This window comes from Rhincodon typus, chromosome 10 (genome assembly GCF_021869965.1).
Source record: "Rhincodon typus isolate 14 chromosome 10, sRhiTyp1.1, whole genome shotgun sequence".
Lineage (NCBI taxonomy): Eukaryota > Metazoa > Chordata > Chondrichthyes > Orectolobiformes > Rhincodontidae > Rhincodon > Rhincodon typus.
This window is the reverse complement of record NC_063341.1, coordinates 26,872,905-26,895,277: the sequence shown is the minus strand read 5'-3', so window position 1 is coordinate 26,895,277 and position 22,373 is coordinate 26,872,905. Positions and strand designations below refer to the sequence as shown.

The 22,373-nt window shown below is 41.6% G+C and overlaps 1 protein-coding gene across 1 annotated transcript in view; it reads left to right on the top strand.

The window, feature by feature from the left end:
• Nucleotides 1-22,373, top strand: part of pla2g4aa (phospholipase A2, group IVAa (cytosolic, calcium-dependent)) — an 88,687-nt gene that overhangs the window by 28,377 nt on the left and 37,937 nt on the right. Inside the window, exons 4-7 of the mRNA XM_048601980.1 lie at nucleotides 3,638-3,722; nucleotides 10,682-10,826; nucleotides 12,753-12,889; nucleotides 15,971-16,193. Of these exons, the coding sequence (XP_048457937.1) occupies nucleotides 3,638-3,722; nucleotides 10,682-10,826; nucleotides 12,753-12,889; nucleotides 15,971-16,193 (590 nt within the window). The remainder of the gene's footprint in view (nucleotides 1-3,637; nucleotides 3,723-10,681; nucleotides 10,827-12,752; nucleotides 12,890-15,970; nucleotides 16,194-22,373) is intronic.

Below are 22,373 nucleotides of genomic sequence, written 5' to 3'. Positions count from 1 at the left end.
ATGATGCTGCTTGGCCTGCTGTGTTCATCCAGCCCTGCACCTTGTTGACATTCCTTAATCCTTGTTTCTATAAATATCTTGCCTGCTCTGTATTTTTCAACTTCATTGGAGGCCTTCATCTATGACCATAGCCCTTTACTCAACAAAATAGACGGGTAATGTTGGAGGAGAAGGCCCAGCTTCAAGGGAACACTAACTTGCCATTCGCTATTATTTCTTGGGAACAGAATAGAAGAACATGCACTGAGGCTGTATTGTGTAATGCCTTGAATAGTCAAAACATCAGCTGGAAGATGATTTCAATAAGTTTGGTGATAATCTTCAAGGTGACCTTATTGAATGCCTGGTTGCAACATGCTTTCACTCCAGGAAGATCAGATCCGGTTATTTTTCCTCAGAAGATGCTATTTCTGAAACCACAAGCAATTCTCCTCATCTACAAATACTGATTGACACACATTCCTCCAGTCATGTATCATCCATGACAAAACAATCTTTTCATTTGTTTTCATCTTCTATTATCTTTTCTTTTAAGGAAAAGTTTCTTCCAGTTCCATTTAAACAAATTGATAGCAGGGATGAAAACCTCTAATTATGAAGCAAAACTCGGAATAATTGAGCAATTTCCATTGGAACAGAAGTGGCTGGTGTATGTAACTAGATGCTTTTAAAATGACAAAGGGCTTTGACAAGAAAAGAGGGAAAGGAGTGTTATCTAATCATGAAGTAAGTGATGACAGCCATTGATTGAAACTGGCATTAGTAATGAAAGATAAGAGATTAGTAGCTATTTCTTCCCTCAGAGTTGTTGCTCATTGGAATGCTTTGCCACAGGACTTGTTCAGGCAAGCAGCTTTTCCATTTTTTAGAAAAAACAAACACCACATAAATATCTACAGTAGTGAAAAAGAATGAGGTATTGAGAATAAATTTGAATTTCCCCAGGGGGATAAAATGACTTGAGAAAAGGGCCAAATCACATTCTTCTGTTATGCAAATATATTTGATTCGTAGCCAAAACTCTGCTGTCTTTCAGGGTCCATCAGCAGTTAGCATCTAAGGCCAAAGCCAGGATTGTTTCTGCTGCTGGGACATGTTGTTGAGTAGCTCAGACTAACTCACTTCTTTTTCTGCGTCCCTGACCCTCTTTCCTCCTCTCTTCCCACTTTTTTGGAAACAGCTGGCCCCACTCCTCACTCCCTGGATATTTCCAGTCAGATTGAAAAATAAAAACTTGCAAGTTTAACAACTTTCATTGGCAGATTTCATCTATCCTTTGAGGTTCAGCCCATGCAGAGATTTGCAGTCCATCATTTCATTACCATAATTGGATTGATTCACAGTTATAGAATGAGATGCAATTGCACAGCAGTCTTGATCCAGTTAGGAAAATAATGTCAGGTCACTTGAATCTTTTTCTGTCTTATAAAAGGCAGTGTTTGCTGACATTGGCAATGGTGGGCAACTATACATTTTCACTTATTCGGGAATATGCAGGTGCTTGGTTCCAACACTGCATGCCACCACACAGACTTTACATGTAAAGTAACATGTAGCGTCATGCGTGAATGCAGTGCTGTGCATGCATGTTGAACTGGGGTTCAAAGGTGAAGACGCAAGACCAGGGGTAGTTTCCCAGGATGAGGAGGGAAGACAGCCTAGGACCAAGGCAGGTGGAGGTAGGTGGGCAACAAAGAGGGCCCAGGAGTCAGGAGACCCTTTCCCCCTTCTGTCTCCCTTCTTCTGCACTTCCCCTGGTTCTCTTCCAGGTCCCAATGCAATCCCACACTGCTCCTGATCTCGCCCCTCCTCCAGCCATATCCCCCAGATAACCCACACACATGTGATTCAAAGTGGCACATTGCACACATGCTGGTGTCAGCAAACACAGCCATTATAGAAAAGGCTGTAGAAAAATTAATCCCCTTACTTCCTTTCTCATTGAAGCTGTAGCAGTCAGTATTGTCATGGAATTGTTTTATCCTGATGTGTATGTACAAAGAAAATTTGAGTTTGTGCAGGTCCCTCTTTTAAAAGCCAGTCCTGATGTCCACAGGTGTATTTTCTGGCCGGTACCACAGGCTTTCAAACAGCCGTGAGAACTTTGCTCAATAACTGAAAATAAAAGCAATTAATTAGAGTCATAGAGTTATACCGTATGGAAACAGACCCTTCGTCCATGCTGACCAGATATCCCAAACTAATCTAGTCCCATTTGCCAGCATTTGGCCCATATCCTCTAAACTCTTCCTATTCATGTACTGATTCAGATGCCTTTTAAATGTTGTCATTGTACCCGAATCCATCACTTCCTCTGGCAAATCATTCCATACATGCCCCACCCTCTGTATGCAAAAGTTGCCCCTTAGGTCCCTTTTGTATCTTTCCCGTTTCACCTTAAACCTATGATTTCTAGGTTTGGACTCCAACCCCCTCCCCACCCCGGGAAAAAGACCTTGGCTATTCACCCTTTCTATTCCCATCATGATTTTATAAATCTCTACAAGATCACCCTCAGCCTCTAATGCTCCAGGGAGAAAAGCCCCAACCTATTCAGCTTCTCCCTATAACTCAAAACTTCCAGTCCCTGCAACATTCTTGTAAATCTTTTCTGAACCCTTTCAAGTTTGTCAACACCTTTCCTATAGCAGGGAGACCAGAATTACACGCAGTATTCCAAAACTGGCCTAACCAATGTCCTGTACAGCCGCAACATGATGTCTCAATTCCTATACTCTGCGCTGATCAATGAAGGCAAGCATACCGAATGCTTTCTTCATGACCCTGTCCACCTCTGACTCCTCTTTCAAGGAAATGTGCACTTGCACCTTTTTTCAGCATCACTCCCCAGGACCGTGCCGTTAAATGTATAAGTCCTGCCCTGTTTTGCCTGACCAAAATGCAACACCTCAAATTTATCTAAATCTAAATCTAAATTTGCCACTCCTCAGCCTCTTGGCCCATCTGATCAACGTCCCATTGTACTCTGAGATAACCTTCTTCACTATGCATTACACCACCAATTTTGGTGTCATCTGAAAACTTACTAACTATACCTCCCATAATTCACATCCAAACCATTTATTCTTCAGTTTTGTTTCATAGTTTCCACACATTAATCCAGACCTGTGGAACTGATTAATTATTTCTTGTCTCAGATTAATCTACACCCTGGCTTCAGCTCTCGATGGATCTACACTCAGAGATGGAGTTGTTTGTGGGGGAGCAGTGATGCTGGGAGGACTTTCCTAAATAGTGGAGTCAAATGGAGAGTTAACAACGATATTAATAAAGGCTTGTAGCTTGTAAGATCAATTCCTATTCTGCTGAACTTACAGATTTCAGATCAAGCAGCAGTAAAGGGCTGATCTCTGAGTGTAAAATATGCCTCCAATCTCAATTACCTGTGAGTGAATCCTGCTAGAAAATCCCTCTGTGAGAGTGTTGGGTGTTGAGAATGCTTCTGATGCATTCTATGGTAGAATAGCTCGCTGTCCCAGTTTATGCACCAGTTTAGAAACAATGACTTTCAGAAGATGGGCTGACCATTTTAAAACAATTATGATTTTGTTCATTTTAGTGTAACAGTTTGGAGTCCAGTTTTTGACCAAGCTCAGTTGTGATAGGTGATTGTGAGGCTGTACCACTGACTTCATACTAATCATTTCATTTCATCTTTTCCAGGTGACTACCGTTTTTTTGGACATGTACTTAGAAGTTTGGTAGGTATTCTGATGAAGCTGAAGGTTTTAGTTCCAGTGATTTTCATGATAGATCTCTGATCTCAGGCTGTACTGGAGAAAAAGGGCAGCCGAGACTCTGAGGAAATAACAGAAGCAAACATACCAGCTGTTTCTCTGGGGTTTCTGCTGAAATTACAGCAGGAAATCAAGAAAACCATGTGGAACTTCCAACTTGTGCTCAATGAAGGAGGCGAATCTTTTGAAAGAACAGGGAGGTGTTTCAAGGTGTAATGAACTTGTCTTTTTAGATTGATTTCAATGCATTGCATTTAACTTCTTGCCATGTGAAATCACCTACTGACAGTCCCTGCGCAGGGTTGCATGAGAAATGTTAGGGTGAGCATGCTAGTGAAGAATCAAAAGGCAATTTTGTGGACTGAGACTGTGTCCTTTGGAGAGGCAGCTGAGCACATTGGGACAATACATCATACAATTGATCTCCTCCAAGATGAGTGCAAGTGTAGTCATGGGGTGGAGACGGGCAGAGTTAAGCAAAGGGGTCGGACTTAATTCAGCCATAAGCATGAAGTCCTATATTTAGTCTTTATTTTAAGATTCCCTATGTCTGGCGAATAAGCATTCTCCCCACGGAGACTGCCAGTGTGGAGGGGTTTTGCATGAGGTGGGAGATGTGGTGGAGGGATGGGTGTTAGGGAACAGGGTATTGGGGAGGGTGGTGAGAAGTTGAGGAAAAATAATAGGTGGAGGAGATTGAGAAAGGTAGAAGGAAGTCAGGATATAGCAAGAGAGGCTGGGAATTAAAGAAGGGGGTGACTTAGGGAAACTGGCTGTGGGGTAAGCAGGAAAGTGAGAGTGAGAAAGGGAGGAAAATGGGGTGTGATATTGTGACCATGTGAATCAATTATGTAGGGAGAGTGAAAGAGATACACTCCTCCATTTAAAATGCAGGAGGTAGGGAGAGAAAATCATCGAAATGGAAGAAGTAAGAGATTAGTTTAGCAAAATGTTATTTTTGATACTAACAGTTAAGTCCCAGATTTAGTTGCTTAAATTTAAACTGCTTCATGGACAACAAAGAATGAGTTGAAGAAAACAAAACTTGTACCTGGAATTTTAAATACCTGTCTCTGCTCCGCTAGTACAATTTCAGTGGAAGAGACTGTAATGGGAACTGCTGTGAGGGATCAGTCTTGGAGATTCATGCCACAGTCAGCCTTTGACCAAATTGTGTTGCTACGCTGGGATGTTTACACAGGAAAAACCCACAAGAGAGAAGAATTGGATCAGGCCCAAAACTGGCACGGGGATTGTGACAAGCAATTAAATCACTGCTGTTCCTGCCAATACAGGCAGCACTTCAACCTCATGCAGCCTGGTTCTGTTGATTTTGCAGGAGACCTCAGAAAGGGGCGAGTGCCCCCTAAAATTAGCTCACTGGCTGCAGTAGATATTGGAAGTGCATAGAAAAGACATTCAAAGCAGAAATAGATGTCAATATGTGCAACAGGACAAACAGCATACTCTGAGTTTGTCAGTCGCAGCATTGGAGGGCGTGGGGATGTAGGAGATGAAAACAGGAAAAAAATTCTCTATCTACAGAGAGTCAGGACACTCTTTGGAAAACCATTGTCTAGACAATGGGAGCAGATAGTCCTCACTATTGAAGCCAGCAGCGCTTTCCCAAGGAGCTGGGTGTAATACCAGAAGGAATGCACTGACTGCAAATGGTTGATCATGCCATGAGTGCACATACAAATGCCATAACCTTCCAACTGCAATACTAGCCTTAAAAGCTGCTGTGTTTCTCACACTTCCTGCACCTACTTACCAGTAACTTCAATCAGTTTTGACTCCTACTTCACATTCCAAGCCTCAGTTCATCCTCAGTGATGTCGCAAGCCAGACACGATTTGCGCACATTGCCAGTTAGACAATGGTAACAAGCAAATTGCCCAAACACATTGCAGCACATTAGCTGGCACATTTCCCTCTCTCTTCTAAGACAAGAAAGCACAAAGTAGCAGGCCACAGAGTAAAGCGGATAGAGGAGAGGCACAGATACAAGTCTTCACCCCCTTAAAGAAGACAGTGCTCACTTCATTGGATTGGCTGTGACTGAGGCTGGTACCAGAAGTGTGTGGCTGAAACCATTGAAGATGATGCTATGTTCCAAACTCATTCAGCTTCTCAGAGACTGCCTAGTCATCATGTAATAGGTGAATTAGCAAGGAGCTCATGCCTATAATGTCTTATCATGTCGTAAAGTGTTGATGCCATTGTGCAGTCAGTGGTCCCCTGCAGCAATGGAAAGCGCCACAGCCACATGCACACTGTTTCTTGAGTCTAACCAGAGAGAATCAGTGACTGTACTCCCCTCTCCTGGCCTAAAGACTGTCTGTCACTTTCCTTGTATCACATTGGATAGAAAACTGGGAGATGAGAGAAATGGGCTTCAGCTGGAAGGATGTGAATAATTCATGTCATGGTTACCCTCACAGCCACTGGTAATGTTGTTCTTCTCTGAGGCAGATCTAAGAGAAATCCTTTGTGAAGACTCTGAGTGGATGTGGTCTCTTGCTGACAGCCCTATTCCACCAGCACCCTGCTCCCACTCCCTGTATGAGCAGCTTGTCCTAACCTCTATGTTGCTGCTACTCAATCTCCCTTCCTTACTGCAGGTACGGGGGGTGGAGGGGGGGTGTGGTGGCTGTCGGTGGGAGTGGTCAGTACGGTCCTAATAACTGGGAGTAAAGGCTTTGATCAGAAACCTTGAAGAACCCAAGACTTCACTATTTGCCACCATTTGCTCTTCACTTTATAAATCTTAAAAAACAGTAGGAAATGCACAGCACTTCTACAAACCCTGACAGAATCAACAGAAATCAATTAGCAACTAAACTGAAAGTAGATGTGGTCCTTCCTGCTGCCTGAAGCATATTCCATTTAAAAGAATGCTTTGGCTGGAGTATCAAGGTTGAAAATGGCACTGCTATAATCAAATCAGTGTTCCACACTAACTGCAGCTGGCTGGATGGCTGATTTGTGATGCAAAGTGACACCAACAATGCGGGTTCAATTCCCACACCTGTTGAGGTCACCATGAAGGTCCTTCCTTCTCACCTTCTCCCCTTGCCTGTGGTGTAGTGACCCTCAGGTTAAACCACCACCAGTCATCTCTAATGAGAGGGCAACCCTTTGGTCATCTGGGATTGCAGTGACTTTAATTTACTTCCTCGCATGCTATCTGGCATTACAGTCTTCTTGCTCTGCATATCCCTGCTGCATCCTTCTGATGCTGTCAACAGAATGACATCTGGTGCCAGCTACACTTGACATTTGTATGCATTGTGAGAAAGTCATACAGCAATGAAAATACATGCCAAAAATGTAACTGTTATATTGCTGTGCTAGGTGGGAACAGGGATATATTTCTTACTGATAACTGAAAAAATCTTTTTATGCAGTTCTAGAATTGGACTAAAATATGTTGTGATATGCAATGTGCTGGATTTTTTTCTCAAGTAAGGTGCATGTTCCAAATAGCCCTAAATTTTACAGTTTCTGTGAACAGGCAACATGCCATCATTGAGCCAGGTCTTTCTGCTAAACTGTCTTATGCATCTCCATTCTTTGAAGTACCACACCCACAGTCTTCAAACTGAGCTCTCATTCATGTTCATTGGTATAATTGTAAAAGCAGTGTTGGCTGCTTTCAGTGCATTTTCTTAGTTCTCCTGTTTTGGAGAAAATGAATTGTTCTCTTATTAAAATCTAACATTTAGTGTGACATTCTTGGGTGTGAATCAATTTGGAAATTTTTTGATGTTCATAAGTTTCCTAATATAAACTTTGCAGCACTGGGGAAGTTTTGAAAATTTTGTTTTTTTTGTGTTTAGTCAAAACCCATCATTTTTATACTGCTGGTAAAATCTCACTACATTTGCAAAAGAGCATACAATATGTTACTTTATATTATTATTCATTCACGGGTTGTGAGTGTCATTAGCTAGACCAGTATTTACTGTCCATTCCTATTTGCCGTTGAGAAGGTGCTGCCTTCTTGAACCACTATAGTCCCTTAATTGCACCTACAGTATTGTTAGGGAGAGAATTCCAGGATTTTGACCAAGTGATAGTCCAAGAATAATGATATAGTTCCATGTTCGGATGATGTGTGGCTTAGAAGAGAACTTGCAAGTAACTGTATTCCAGTATATCTGCTGCCCTTCTTCTAGATGGCAGAGGTCAAGGGTTTGGAAGGTGCTATTAGGAGCCATGGTGAGTTTTTGCATCATGTAGATGGTACATACTGCTGCCATTGTGTATCAGTATTAGAGGGAGCAAATGTCAAAAATGTTCACTGGAATGCTGATCAAGCAGGCTGCTTTGTGCTGAATGGTGTTGAGCTTCATGAATGTTACCAGAAATGCACTGATCTAAGCAAGTTTTCCATTGAACTTGCAGATGGTAGACAGGTTTTGGGAGTCAGAAGATGAGTTTTTCACTGCAGGATTGTTAGCCTCAGACCCGCTTTTGTAGCCACTGTATTTATATCAGTGGACCATTTCAGTTTCTGATCTATGATAACCCTCAGGATGTTGATTGTTAGGTATTCAGCAATGGAAATGCGGTTGAGTTCAAGAGTGATGATTGGATTCTTTCCTGTAGGAGATTGCCATTGCTTTGCACTTGTATGATGCAAGATACTTTTCACTTATTAGCCCAAGTCTGAATGTTGCGCAGGTCTTGCTGCATTCAGACATGGACTGCTTCGATGTTTGAGGAGTTGTAACTGGTGCTGTGACTGAACTTTGGGCACAATCACCACAAAACATCCCCACTCTGACCTTATGATGGAGAGAATGTAAAGATAAAGCAGCTGAAGATTGTTAGACCAAGGACGCTACCTTGAGGAATTCCTGCAGAAATGTCCTGGAGCTGAGATGACAGACCTCCAACAACTGACCCGAAACTGTCACAGGACCCGAAACGTTAACCGTTTCTTCCTTCACAGATGCTGCCAGACCTGCTGAGCTTTTCCAGCAACTTTGTTTTTGTTCCTGATTTACAGCATTCGCAGTTCTTTCGGTTTTTATTGGAGAGCTTTCCCAGTTGCCTGTGAATACAGTTTTGTGGGGCTCCTTGATGCCACATTTGTCAAATGCTGCCTTGATATGAAGGTCATTTAGCCTCACTTTCTCTCTGAAGTTCTGCTCTTTTTTCCATATTTGAGGTCAGGAGCTGAGTAGTGCTGACAGAACCAAATCCGAGTGTCAGCGAGCAGGTTATTGTTGAGAAAGTGTCACTTGATATCAATGATACCTTCCATCAATTTACCAACGATTGAGAGTAGACTGATAGGGCATTAAATGGTTGAGTTGGTTTTGTCCTTTTTAGTGGACAGGACATAACTGAGCAATTTTCCATATTGCTGAGTAGAGGTAGGTGTTGTAATTGTACTGCAGTAGTTTGTCTACAGGCATGGCTAGTTCTGGAGTATATCTTCGGTACCATTGCTGGGATGTTGTCAAGACCATAGTCTTTGCCGTTCCTAGGGCCTTCACCCCTTTCTTGACATCATGTGGAGTGAATTGAATTGGCTAAAGGCTGGCATCTGTAATGCTGGGAACCTCAGGAGGAGAACATGATGGATTATCTGCTTGGCACTTTTGGATGAAGATTAATACAAGTGCTTTGTCTTTTGTGCTGCAGTTGCCAGTCCTCAACATGTTACAGTCAAAACTTCTGAAAAACTCAATTCCTGTCCCATGACTTGAGTATACTATCTGGCATTCATTCCTCAATTGTATTTTAATGTCTGTATTTTTTTTCATTTTGGATATCACAATGCCTGACATTGAGCCAGTGCTGGCAGTCTGCTCTGAGACAACTACTCATGCAAATCTTGAAATGGCTGCATGGAGATGTGTGATCATTGTCTGGGCACTAGTCAGACCCTGAATCCTTCTTTAAGCTCTGCAGGGGAATTGAGTGCTCAGTTTGCACATTTCACACTTTTTTTGGCTATATATATATATTATATATATATGTAAAGATTCCAAACACTTTGCTATCAATAATGTTAAGCTAACTGCCTCTTGTTTCGAATATTGAAATAATGTGAGCTGTTTCACCATTCCTCCAGCACTTTCCCTTTTCTAATGATGTCATTGCCTCCGCTATATTGCCCTTAGCTTCCATCAGCACACAGAAGTATGATCCATTAAGAATCAAGGATTTATTCCCCATGCAGATTGTCCAGTTTATCAATCATTTTGCCTCCTCCTATTTTAAATCCCTTGATATCCATTTGATCTTCAACATCATGCCTACCTTGTTAGGCTTCTTGTAAAAACTGAAGCAGTAACTATTCAATATTTCAGCCATTTCATTGTAATTATCTGGTGGTTTATCCTGTGTCTCCCTTACTGGATCATTTGTCTTCATTTCCCTTTTGTTATTTATGTGCCTGTGGAATGCTTTCCATCTATTTTCACCTTATTAATTATTTTTCAAATCTCATCTATGTTTTTTTCCAGAATGATTTATTTTCTTCACTAACGTGTGCTTTCAACAATGGATATGTCAGTATTACTGTAGCCGGCCCTTTACCAATGAATAACCTGACATAGTGATCACTTGGTCGTTTGATGTTTGATGTATTTTGATGATCTGGATATTGGTGTACTTTGCTTTTAGAATGCTGCTATGCTTTTAGAACATTGAGACAAATCAGCATTTTTAACAGTTGTCTGGAAATTAATTTCTTTTCACAAAATAGTTTGGTTTTGAAAGTGCACAAATGAGGCTGCTGTTGGAGTCAGTTGAGCGCCCAATAGGGTCTGAAGACAACATAAACCATTCAAGCTTCTCCCTTGTAGTTTTGATAGAATGTAAAAGCTTGTACTGCAACTCTTTCAGTCTTCAATACCTCTTTGCAATCAAAACTCATTGTAATCACTTCATTTTGTTTCCAGTTCTTCAGCTGATCTGAGATTCAGTATGGCGCTGTGCGATGAGGAGAAATCGTTCAGGCAGTCCAGAAGAGAAAAAGCCATGCAAGGAATTAAGAAGCTCTTAGGACCAACAAATTCTATGAATGCACCACAATCAGTACGGGAGGTAAAGTCTCAGGATGTGATGGAATCTGTTTATTTCCGGAGTATGTGCCTACATTGACGACAGCTAGGCTGGCAATTCGTATTCATTATTACAGAATCACAGGACTGTCAATGTGCAGAAGAAGGCCATTCAGCCCATCCTGTCTGCACCAGTTTTGTTTCTTAGTGCCAATGTATCCCAGCATACCATTTCTATCCAAATAACCATCCAATCTCCTCTTGAATGCCTTAACTGAGCCTGCCTCCATCACATATCCAAGCAATGCAGTCCATGCCTAACTACTCACTCTGTCAAACTGTGTTTTTTCTCACATCAACCCAACTTCATTTACAGATCACTTTAAATCTGTGCTCTTTTGTTCTTTTCTCTTTTAAAAGAGGGAACAGGTTCTTCCTGTCTACTCTGTCCAACCCACTCTTGGCTTTGAAAACTCTAACTAATCTGCTCTGAGGCTTCTCTCCAAGGAAAACATGTCCCAACTTCTTCAATCCATCCTCATTACTGAGGCTTTTCATTTCTGGACCCCGTTCCTGTAAATCGCTTCTGCACTCTCTCCAGTGCATTCACATCTTTCTCACAACTATACACAGTACTCCAGGTGAGGTCTAACAAGCATCTTGTAAATGTTTGACATCGCCTTCCTGCTGTTGTATTCCATACCCTTACTAATAAAGCTGAGAACACTATAACGGCACTCTCCACCAGTCCTGCCACCACCAATGATCTGTGCACATTTACACCCAAATTCCTCTGCTCCTGAGCCCTCTTTAAATTTGTACCCTGTATTCTGTATTGTCTTCTAATGATCCAATGTCCCAACACCAACCCCTGGCGAGCTCCACTACAAACCTTCCTGTAGCCCTAAAAATATCCAGTAACCATTACTGACTGTTTCCTGTCACTAAACCAAGTTTATATCCATGTTGCTATGCCTCTTTTATACCATGAGCTATAACTTTTCTCACAGGTCTATTGTGTGGAGAATACGGTTGGGTTAATAAACTGCTGATGGGAGGGTACATTTTGTTACCTTTGAGGGTACATTTTACAATTCTGTATTCCAGGGACCTTCACATTACCTGAAGCCTGTCATTAGCTTCCTATCCCAGGCTTCTAGTCAGTGAGATTTCCTAAAAGAAAGACTTTTTATAAAGGCTCCGAGCCTTTTCAAAGTGAAACACAGCCAATTAAACATTTTTAAAGCCTAGTCACTCTCGGACTGTAAGAAAAACACATTTGAGGTAGTTTTTTTTTAAACATTCCAGTTGAAACTGTTTGAAACTTCACAGTGGCCATTTTTCTCAAATACTTATGAATGAAGAAGTGTGGACAACAATCTCACACGAACAGCAACAAAATAAAGGACCAAGTAATGTTTCTTAGTTACCTTTGTTGAGGGATAAATATTGGTTGAAATGCTGGGAAAGTTCACTTGCCCTTCTTTGAACAGCGCTATTGGATCGTATGGATCCATCTGAATTGGCAGAAGGGGCCTCTCTTTAGTGTCTCATCCAAAGAACAACAGCTTGAACAGTGCAGTCTTCTTTCAAAACTGCACTGAACTATCAAACAGAGTGGTATGTTCTACTCTGGGGAGTAAGATTTGAACTTCTGAGCGCTGATGCCATTGTCCAATCTGTAATACATGGCAGACACTAAATGCAATGCTTTAACTCCCACAGACCTAAGTTGTATCTTCTCCCCTAGTAGCTCCTTACTTAAATCAGCTATATACAAATATCACAAAAACGAACGTTAAATCACAAGTAAAATGAGCAGTATTTAAATGCAGACTAAAACCCTGCTAGTCATTGATGGACAGTTGTTTCATCACGCAGTTAGGCTATGCTTAGTTTTGTAAGATAACAGCCTAGAATTTTACTTCATGTGGCCTCTGGAGTGTAAAGTTTTTCTGTTGTATTTCAGGTGCCAACAATAGCTATTCTGGGTTCTGGAGGAGGCTTTAGAGCGATGGTTGGGTTTGCTGGTGTTATTAAAGCTTTGATGGAATCTGGAGTTTTTGATTGTGCAACCTATATTGCAGGACTCTCTGGTTCCACTTGGTAAGTTCCATCGACAAGGCTTCTTTCTCAGATATTGTCAAATGGATAAAGTTTTGTTGTGTAAGCTGTTAGAAACTTCAAGTCCATCCCTGTCACTAGGGCACAAAATCAGCATTCAGAGTGATTTTAAGATGTATAGGTGGGAGATTATGAGCTGGAGTTTAATACTAGGGGTGGGAGATTTCCCAGCTCAACATGCCTATCTCAGGAAAAGTTGCCCGGCAAGATGTGATTTACGTTGTTAGGGATAGTTGCATGCTGAGACTGAGCCAGCTGTCACAGGCGAACTGAGTGAGACTTTACTGAGAGTCCAGATATCCATTAGTCTATTGAACAAGTGCACATAAGGGAAAGCAAATCTTGATTGAGAACCTTTTCCTTTGGATCTGTTTGTTGTTGGCTCAATATTTAGTTACACAAGATGAAGAAATGTATAGTGTTATAGTTTTTGCTATTGATACTTCAAAGGTCTGGTTGATTGACACCTTTATAGGAGTGTAGGAACAGCAGGCTTTCAGAGAGTTTGAATTTTTTCCAGCTTTTCCACACATGCCTTTGTTACTATAGCATTCATTCAGTCTGTCAGTGGGTATGATGGATGAATGCCCTATGGAGGTAGTATGCTATGGGTTGTCAATGAGGGTATGAAGGGTCATTAAATTATAATGGGGAGGGGCAAGATAAGTGATTTAACATGTTATCTTTGAAAAGATTCCCACATCCTGACTATGCGTCATGACACCTCTGAGGAACTGTGAACCATGAGTCCATGAAAAGTTTGCCCATCTCCAGGAGAAATGCACAGCTTAGGGAATGCTTATTCCTGTAATGGACCTGGCACTGGGAATGGGCTGGAGTTCCCAAATTTGGGTCCTATCCATCATTTTTAAAAGTCTGCGTAATCTCCCTGACTTCATGAAGATCCAACTCTACAGATTTGATTCCTTCTCAATACTGCTGAAGCTGATCTTAACAGGGCCATTGATAGAAGGCAGTATTGTTAGCTTTATAGTAGTTCCTGTAAATCAGGAGGTTGAAGGAAGAGAGGAACATGAAGAAATCAAAATCAGTAGGGAAACATTACTGAACACACTGATGGAGTTGTGAGCTGATAAGTCTATGGGTCCTAATGAGCTTCACCCTAGGGGCCTCAAGGGGAGGAGGCAATGGCCTAGTGGTATTATCGCTGGACTGTTAATCCAGAGAACCAGATAATGTTCTGGGAACCCAGGTTCAAATCCCTTGACAGCAGATGGTGGAATTTGAATTCAATAAAAAATATCCAGAATTAAGAATCTAATGATGACCATGAATCCATTGTCGATTGTCAGAAAAACCCATCTGGTTCATTAATGTCCTTTAGGGAAGGAAACTGCCATCCTTACCTACATGTGATTCTAGACCCACAGCAACGTGGTTGACTCTGAACTGCCCTCTGGGCAATTAGGGATGGGTAATGAATGCTGCCTAGCCAGTGACACCCTCATCCCATGAATGAATAAAGGAAGAGGTGGATAATGAGGTAAAAAATGTGTTGGTGTCAATTTTACAAACGTTTTTCAATTCTGGAAACATTCCGACAAATTGTAAAGCAGCAGATACAACCTCTGTATTCAAGAAGGGACGGAGACATAAGGAACCATCACCCAATTAGCTTAATGTCTATCAATGTGGGAAATGTATTAGAATCGATCATTGAGGAGGTGATTACTAGGCACTTGGAAAAATATCAATGTAATTGGGAAAGTTAGCACAGTTTTGTGAAAGGAAAATTGTGTTTAACCATTTTATTGGAATTATTTAAAGGAGTAGCATGTGCTACAGATAAAGAGAAGTCCATTGATTTAGATTTCCAAAAAGCATTTGATAAGGTATCACGTCAAAGGTTACTGGCCAAAGTCTAAGTTCAAGTGTAGGGAGTGACATAGTAGCAGAGGTAGAATAGCAAATGCAAAAGCACAAGCAAAGCATTGTGGATGCTGGAAATCTGAAATAAAAACAGAAAATTCTGGAGAAACTCAGCAGATCTGGCAGCAGCTGTGGAGAGAGAAACTGAGTTAACGTTTCAAGTCCAGTTTCTAGTTTTTTCAGAAAAGAGTCATTTTAGACTAAAAACAACTCTCTGTCTCCACAGATGTCAGCAGACCTGTTAAGTTTCTTCAGCACTTTCTGTTTTCATACAATGGATAGGAGATTACTGGCAGAAAACTAACTATGTATAAATAGTCATTTTCAGATTAACAGGATGTGATGAGTGGGGTCCTACAGGGGTCTGTGCTGGGCCTACAACTTTTCGCAATTTACATCAATCACTTGGTTGAGTAGATCAAAGTCATGGTGGCTAAATTTGCAGATGAGACAAAGATAGATAGGAAGTATGTTGATGAGTGTCACAAGCCGAAAAGCCTTTTAACGCTCAGCATTTAAAATCATGCGTGAAGATTGGCCACTGGGCAAAATATTAAAGAGATGCTGGGTCCAATGAATTATTTTGAGCGATACAGGCCAAGTATTCTGGTGTCCAGAGTACTTCTTAAAATTTTGCTATGGCTACAAGTACTTCTAGAGTTCTTAAAGTGCAAGTTTTCAGCCTGGGTAAGTAGCATCTGAGAGGTGATTTTAAAGATCTTTATAAAATATTAAGGCAAAGGTTCCCAAACTGTTGTTGAAGTACCTGCCTTTGAGGAATCACATCCGACGCACAACAAAGTTGGATATTTCATGTTAGAGCCAGTATAGCTGGAAGCTAAGAACATTGATTTTGAAGCTTCAGCTGTTCCAATCTTTTAATGTTCCTACCACATTATTAGAACTGACTGACAAGCAAATGAGTTGGCTTCACTCCATGATCCTCAAGTCCAGTGACCCAGGAATACACCAAGGCACGCTGTCATATCATGTCAGATATTTATGAAAGAAGGGTTGGAGATCTCTTTCGATTTGCTTTATTTGGGATAGATGGGGACAGAGAAGTTGTTACCTCGGGTGCCAGTAGTGAATGGATGAGAACTTGGTAACATTGACAGGCCTTTGTGTTATCGTTGTGTTTACATATCCTTCTCATCCATCCTTCTCAATCAGGTACATGTCAACATTGTATTCTCACCCTGACTTCCCAAAAAAAGGACCTGGTGAAATCAACAAAGAGCTGATGGAAAGTGTCAGTTATAGTCCAATGTATCTGCTGACCCCTTTGAGGATCAGACGTTACATTGAGGCACTGTGGAAGAAGAAGAGGTCAGGGCAACCTGTCACCTTTACTGACGTGTTTGGGATGCTCATTGGCGAAACGCTGATTCAAAATGTAAGTTGAGAATATTTCCTATTCCACAATATCAAACCACGCAGCCGGAATGCATGTTGATGATTGCAGCATATTACTCGAAGGAGACAGAAGATTTAATAGGATCAAATTTTTTTTTTAGTTTAGTCAGCACACTGGTGTTTTGAGAGACCTGAATGGAAGATCGAACACTACAGAAAACATAAGGTTGTTCTGCTAATGAGGATGCCAATTCTAAGGTCTTTCCCAAAACCTAATAAAAATCATGTTCAGAGTTACTGATTAGATTCCTCATCTATTAAATCTACACTTTATGTACTGAAACAGTAAGAATTAAGTTTTAAATCTTTGTGTATTGCATCTGTGAATCATAGTAAAACAAATATACACACTCATATGTGCTGAATGAGAAGTCTCATGCATTTCTGTAAATTATAAAATTATTCAAAAGGGCTTTTGGGTGATAATGGTGTGCAGGGATATGAGAAAAAGACAGGAGTTTGGCACCAGATAAAAGAGCCAGTATATGCATAATGGGCCGAATGACCTCATTCTGCACCATAATTATTCTGTGATTCTGTGGTGCTCGAGAGCTAGCCCTACCTCCCACAAGCTGTTCCAGTAAGTCACTGGCGTTTACCCCACAATTTAGAGAACTGTCCAAGGAATCCAGCTTGGCCAGTTACAACTTGATTAGTCTGCTCTTAATCACCAGCAATATAATGTAAACTCTTGTCAAGCAACAATCTGCTCATCAGCATTCAGCTTGGGTTCTGCTAGAGCTACTAAACTGCAGAGCTCTGCAGCATTGATTCAAACATGGACAAACAAGCTCAATTCCAGAGGTGAAGGGAGAGTGACTGCCCCTGATATCAAGGCAATGTTTGCCCAAGTGTAGCATCAAACGGGCTTGGCAAAATTGGAGTCAGTGAGAATCATGGGAGGATTTTCCACAGGTTGCATTTCATACCAAGCATAAAGGAAGATGGTTATGGTTATGGAAGGCCAATCATCTTAGCCCCAGAACATCACTGCAGGGGGTCCTCAGGATAACGTCTCAGTCGCCATCCATTTTCGGTTGCTTCATGATCGGCATAGGCTTTGGCAGCCTAACTTCTAGTGTGCAGTCCTGTTATCTTTTGCATTTAACTCTCTTAGGCTGACCAAGTGAAGAAAGAAGCAGCTAGGTAAACACTTGCTACTCTCTCCTTCACCTCTCACAGCTTTTCTGTGACATACTTTGCTGCAGTTTGCACTCCAGCCTCCGAGTCCATAAGCATCAGGGATCTGACCTGTACTTATCATGTCTGTGGGCACACATCAGGATGCTTGTCTTTCTGAAACGCTGCTGACTGCTGACTAGGAGCAGTACATCTGGGGTCTGTCTTTAGACTAACCTTTCTAAAGCTGAGAAAGATTGCTCCTGGCACTACAGCCAGTCCTTCCTCATCACCCCTTTTCTGCTGATATTTAATGCTACCTCCAGCCATGACTCAGTGAGTTTTAAGGGCTTTCTGATGCAATGACAACAAATAGGATATTTCTTTCTTCACTAAACAAGGGCAGCACGTGGGCACAGTGGGCAGCACTGCTGCCTCACAGTGCCAGAGACCCAGGTTCGATTCCAGCCTCGGGTGACTGTCTGTGTGGAGTTTGCACATTCTCCCCGTGTCTGCGTGCATTTCCGCTGGGAGCTCTGGTTTTCTCCCACAGTCCAGAGATGTGCAGGCTGGGTGGATTGTCCATGCTAAATTACCCCTAGTGTTCAGGAGTGTGTAGATAAGGCGGGTTATAAGGGGGATGGGTCTGGGTGGGATGCCCTGAGGGTCGGTGTGGACTTGTTAGGCCAAAGCGCCTGTTTCCACACTGTAGGCATTCTATGATAACTTCAGTAGTGCCTCCAGTAATGTACCTGCAAAACGGCCACAGGGGTCTCCTTTCTCTCTACACTTTTCTCTACGCCTTCTTCCATCCCTTGGATGGATAACAACCTTAGCAATGGTTCCTGCTCACACTTTTAGATTAGACCCAATGCTGCCTAAATCCAGCCTCCTTCCTGCATCTGCCCCAACAGTTGAGCAGCAAACATAACTCCAAGCCAATTTAATACTTAACTCAAACTCACGACACATGCCCACTGCTGACCCAGAATAGTAGTCCCACGTAGCAGGATCTTTACCATGAACGAAGCTCAATTTAACAGCAGCATATTGTCCTTCATGGGGAAGAATCACTTAAGTAATCAAACAAGGGCAAAGAAGCCCAGGACAATAAATTGAGCTGAATTTATATAGTGAAATATCATTATTACATGATATTAGACCCACGCCCTTTCATCAGTAAATCTGTGGTAATGGAATTTAGTGAGGAATCTGAGTTTACTAAAGCTAATCAAAATATTTTATGCAGTCAGATTTACACAATTACTAAAAACCATTTGTCAAATCTGTGTAATTTTGAAATATGCACATAAGATCTGAGCAATCCAAGAGACCAAAGATAAATGGAGATTGGTCATTTTTAATGTTGCGTGCAGTTTGTATCTTATCATCACGAGAAGTTTAATACGTGATGTATTATATTACGAATGCATTCCTGAGAGATAACCTCAATTGTAATAGGAAGAATGGTCTGCTTCACCAACATTCCTCCTATCAATCCATTGAGCCAGAGCCAGGCCACATCCATTCACAGTGTATCCTCCTCTTCAGCTCATGTCAACCTGTAAAAACTGGGCACTGACAGTTGGAACTTCTCTCCCTACCAGAAACAAACACTTTGTATTCCTTTAGCAGGAATCCTGTATCCTTGTTCACAAACTGGCTTTGTTGCAGTGACTGATATTCGTTTCCACTGCTTGTAATAGCATTTATGATGAAAGTTGATCAGCTATGTTATTTGCACCATGGAACACAACAAGAACTCCTGTTACTGGAACGGTGCTGCCATCCCATGTTGGACTAAGATGCAGGTTTACTTCAGTTCTTCGCTGTGCTGAGCTCATCATCTCAGCCTTTGTGTAAAAGTGAGACAATAGCCAAACAGAGACAGAAGTGACGTGGGAACCAGTCAATGATTGGTGCAGTCTGATCGCAGTGGTTTGTAGGAGGAAAAACACCAAGCCAGGATAGAACCCAATGCAGTCAGGAGAAGAACTTCCTAATAACACTGGCTGCAAGAGAATGCAACTTGGTCAAAATATTAGCATCAGCCAGCTAGGTGGTGGATTGCACTATGCTGGGGGCAGCATCTGTTCACAAATTAGCTCAAGAGCCATGTTGCAACTCCTAATCTGGCCTGAATTTTCATCTTATCAGTCTCATCATGTAGGACCAGAGCCTCAGACTGCTCCAAACAAGGCCATTGATGCTGGAAGTTAGTAATCCTGTATCACCTAGTCCTGGAGGGCTGGCAAAGTGGTAGCAGCCAGAGGTCCCACTAACAGCAAATGAGTTGGCTAAACAGTTGATCTGTCTTGATGGTTTCGGTTAAGGGAAAGAAGGAAACATATGTTTATACAGTGCTTGTCATGGCCTCAGCATGGCCTCAAGTGCCTTACAGCCAATGCAATTCTTCTGAAATGTATTAATTGTTTTAATGGATAAAGGTTGACCATCAGATTTGGAGAACTCTCAGCTCTTCTTTAAATTGTACCATGGAACATCTGTCTTTTAGTTACCTATTCATCTTTCCGAGTTTAAATCTTTAGTTCCCTTGTTCAGTTGTTAGTGCTTTAATTTGTGGTGATATACCTTTTCTGAAGTGCTTTCCATACATCTAAAAGAGGTCCTCCAGCGACCGTTTACTTGATTAGTTAGTTTACAAGAACATTATTGTTTGTGGTTTAGTGTTTCCAGGAGGGGATTAAGTTAATCTGGCCTCTGCATTTAGTGTTCTTTGTGTACTGTTTCATAGTCTAATTCAAGCTAAGGTTTATTGGCGATTTGTGGCTCCTGGGCCTGAATAACGCTGCTCTGTATGCACAAATTCCAGTACACTCAAATTCTATTTGTGGTTATATTTCTTTTTCAATCGTTTGCCCTTTTAAAATGTGTAGAGCTTGAATAGTCACAATGCTAGATTAATCCCTAAAAGTTTAGAAAGATTTAGTTGACATCAGTAAACGGAGACATGTACCAATTAATAGGAACACGTTGCACAGTTAATCAGATTGTACTTTTTACTTAGCTATGTGTGGTTTCCTGCACCTCTGTCCCTCTCCCCCACCAACCAAACAGAATGCAAAGATACCTCGAAATTTTCAACCATACTTCTCAGTGTATGATTTTACTTAAAAATTAAAATATTTATCCAGGAAGTACACAGTTGAAGCACAACATCCTGTTTCAGAGCAGGTGCAATGTCAAGTCCAGTCCATGCAGTTAAGTACTTTAGTCTGCTCTTCGGCAGCACACAGAAACAGGCAGAAACAGATTAATTTTATTTTCTTAATTTCTCCCTTTCTTTGTTTCTGTCTTCTTTCCTGAAGACTCTCACTCATTAGCTGTTGCATGTGTACCATCCTGCACTTCTCTCAGTAATCAATCATCATAATCAAGTCAAAAAACAGTAACAATTGGGACTCAACTCTAGGGAAAAGAAACTGTGTCTTAGCATTTGGCATCAAGCACATCTGCATTCCCTGCGAGACTGAAATAGCTATGGTTTCTTCATATATGTCACTCAGGGTAAGCAGTAGCACGATGGTAATAACACAAATCAAAGCCTAGGCTAATTCTCTGGGACATTGATACAAATTCTTTCCTGATGGAATTTTAATCAATTAATAAGTATGGAATTAAAAACCTAATCTTGGTAATGGTGATCCTAAAACCACTGGTAACTATCATTAAAAAGAATCTGGTGCCTGAGGGAAAGAAATCTGCCATCCTACATGTGACTACAGACACACAGCAATATTGTTAACTCCTAACTGTCCCCTGAATTAGCTAAATAAGCCATTTAGTTGTATTGGGCTGCTAAAAATTCAAAAAGAAATTCAAATGGACAAACTCTGTAACATTGACCTAGATACTAGAAACAATAATGGCAAACCTAGTTCCAATGACCCTGCAGAGTTTTCCTTATTACTGTATGGGGGCTAGTGACAACACTGAGAGAGCTGTCTCACAGACTAGTCAAGCAACAGCCTGACTTTGTGCATAAGCTATGATTTTGTGATTATGACAGTGTTCCAAACAGCACCATCACCATCACTGGGAATAACCTGTCCCACTGACAGTAAAGACCCAGCAGAGGTAGCAGCACAATGCAAATAGTCAGGAGGCTAGGAGCAGCAAGGCACATCCAAAAATGAGGTGTCAACCCGATGAAGTTACAATACAGAACTGTTTTCATGCCAAATAGTTGAAGCAGCATGCAAAAGACAGAGCTAAGCAATCCTATAATCAACTTGTACAAGAAAGTGAAATTCCAGTGGAGCGGTGAGAGTGACTACCCTTGACATCAAGATTGCATTTGACTGATTGTAACATCAAGCAGCCAAGCAAAACTGGGTATTGGGAGCAAACTCTCTGCTGGTTGGAGTCATTCCTGGCACATAGGAAGATGGTCATGGTTGTTTGAGGTCAGTCATCTCAGTCCAGGACATCTCTGCAGGAGTTCATAACCATCTGCAGCTGCTTCAGTAGTGACCTTCCCTCCATCATAAGGTCAGAGGGGGGATGTTTGCCGATGATTGTACAGTGTTCAGCACCGTTCATGACTCCTCATATACTGAAGCAGTCCATATTCAAATGCAGCAAGATCTGGACAATATCCAGGCTTGGGCTGACAAGTGGCAAGTATCATTTGTGCCACACAAATGCCAGGCAATGACCATCACCAATAAGAGGCAATTAAACCACAGATTATCAACATTCTAGGGGGGGGGGGGTTATCATTGACCAGAAACTGAAGCTGGACTAGCCATATAAATACTGTGGCTATAACAGCAGGTCAGGGCTTCAGAATTCAGCATTGAGTAACTTATCTCCTGACTCTGCAAAGCCCGTCTACCAATATAAAGCCCAAGTTAGGAGTGTGAGGGAATACCCCCCACTTGTCTAGATGGGTGCAGTTCTAAAATCTCTTGAGAAGCTCAGCACCATTCAGAACAAATCAGCTGGCTTGATCAGTATGCAGTCCACCACCTTAAACATTCATCCCCTCCATCACTAACATTACCATCTAGAAGATGCA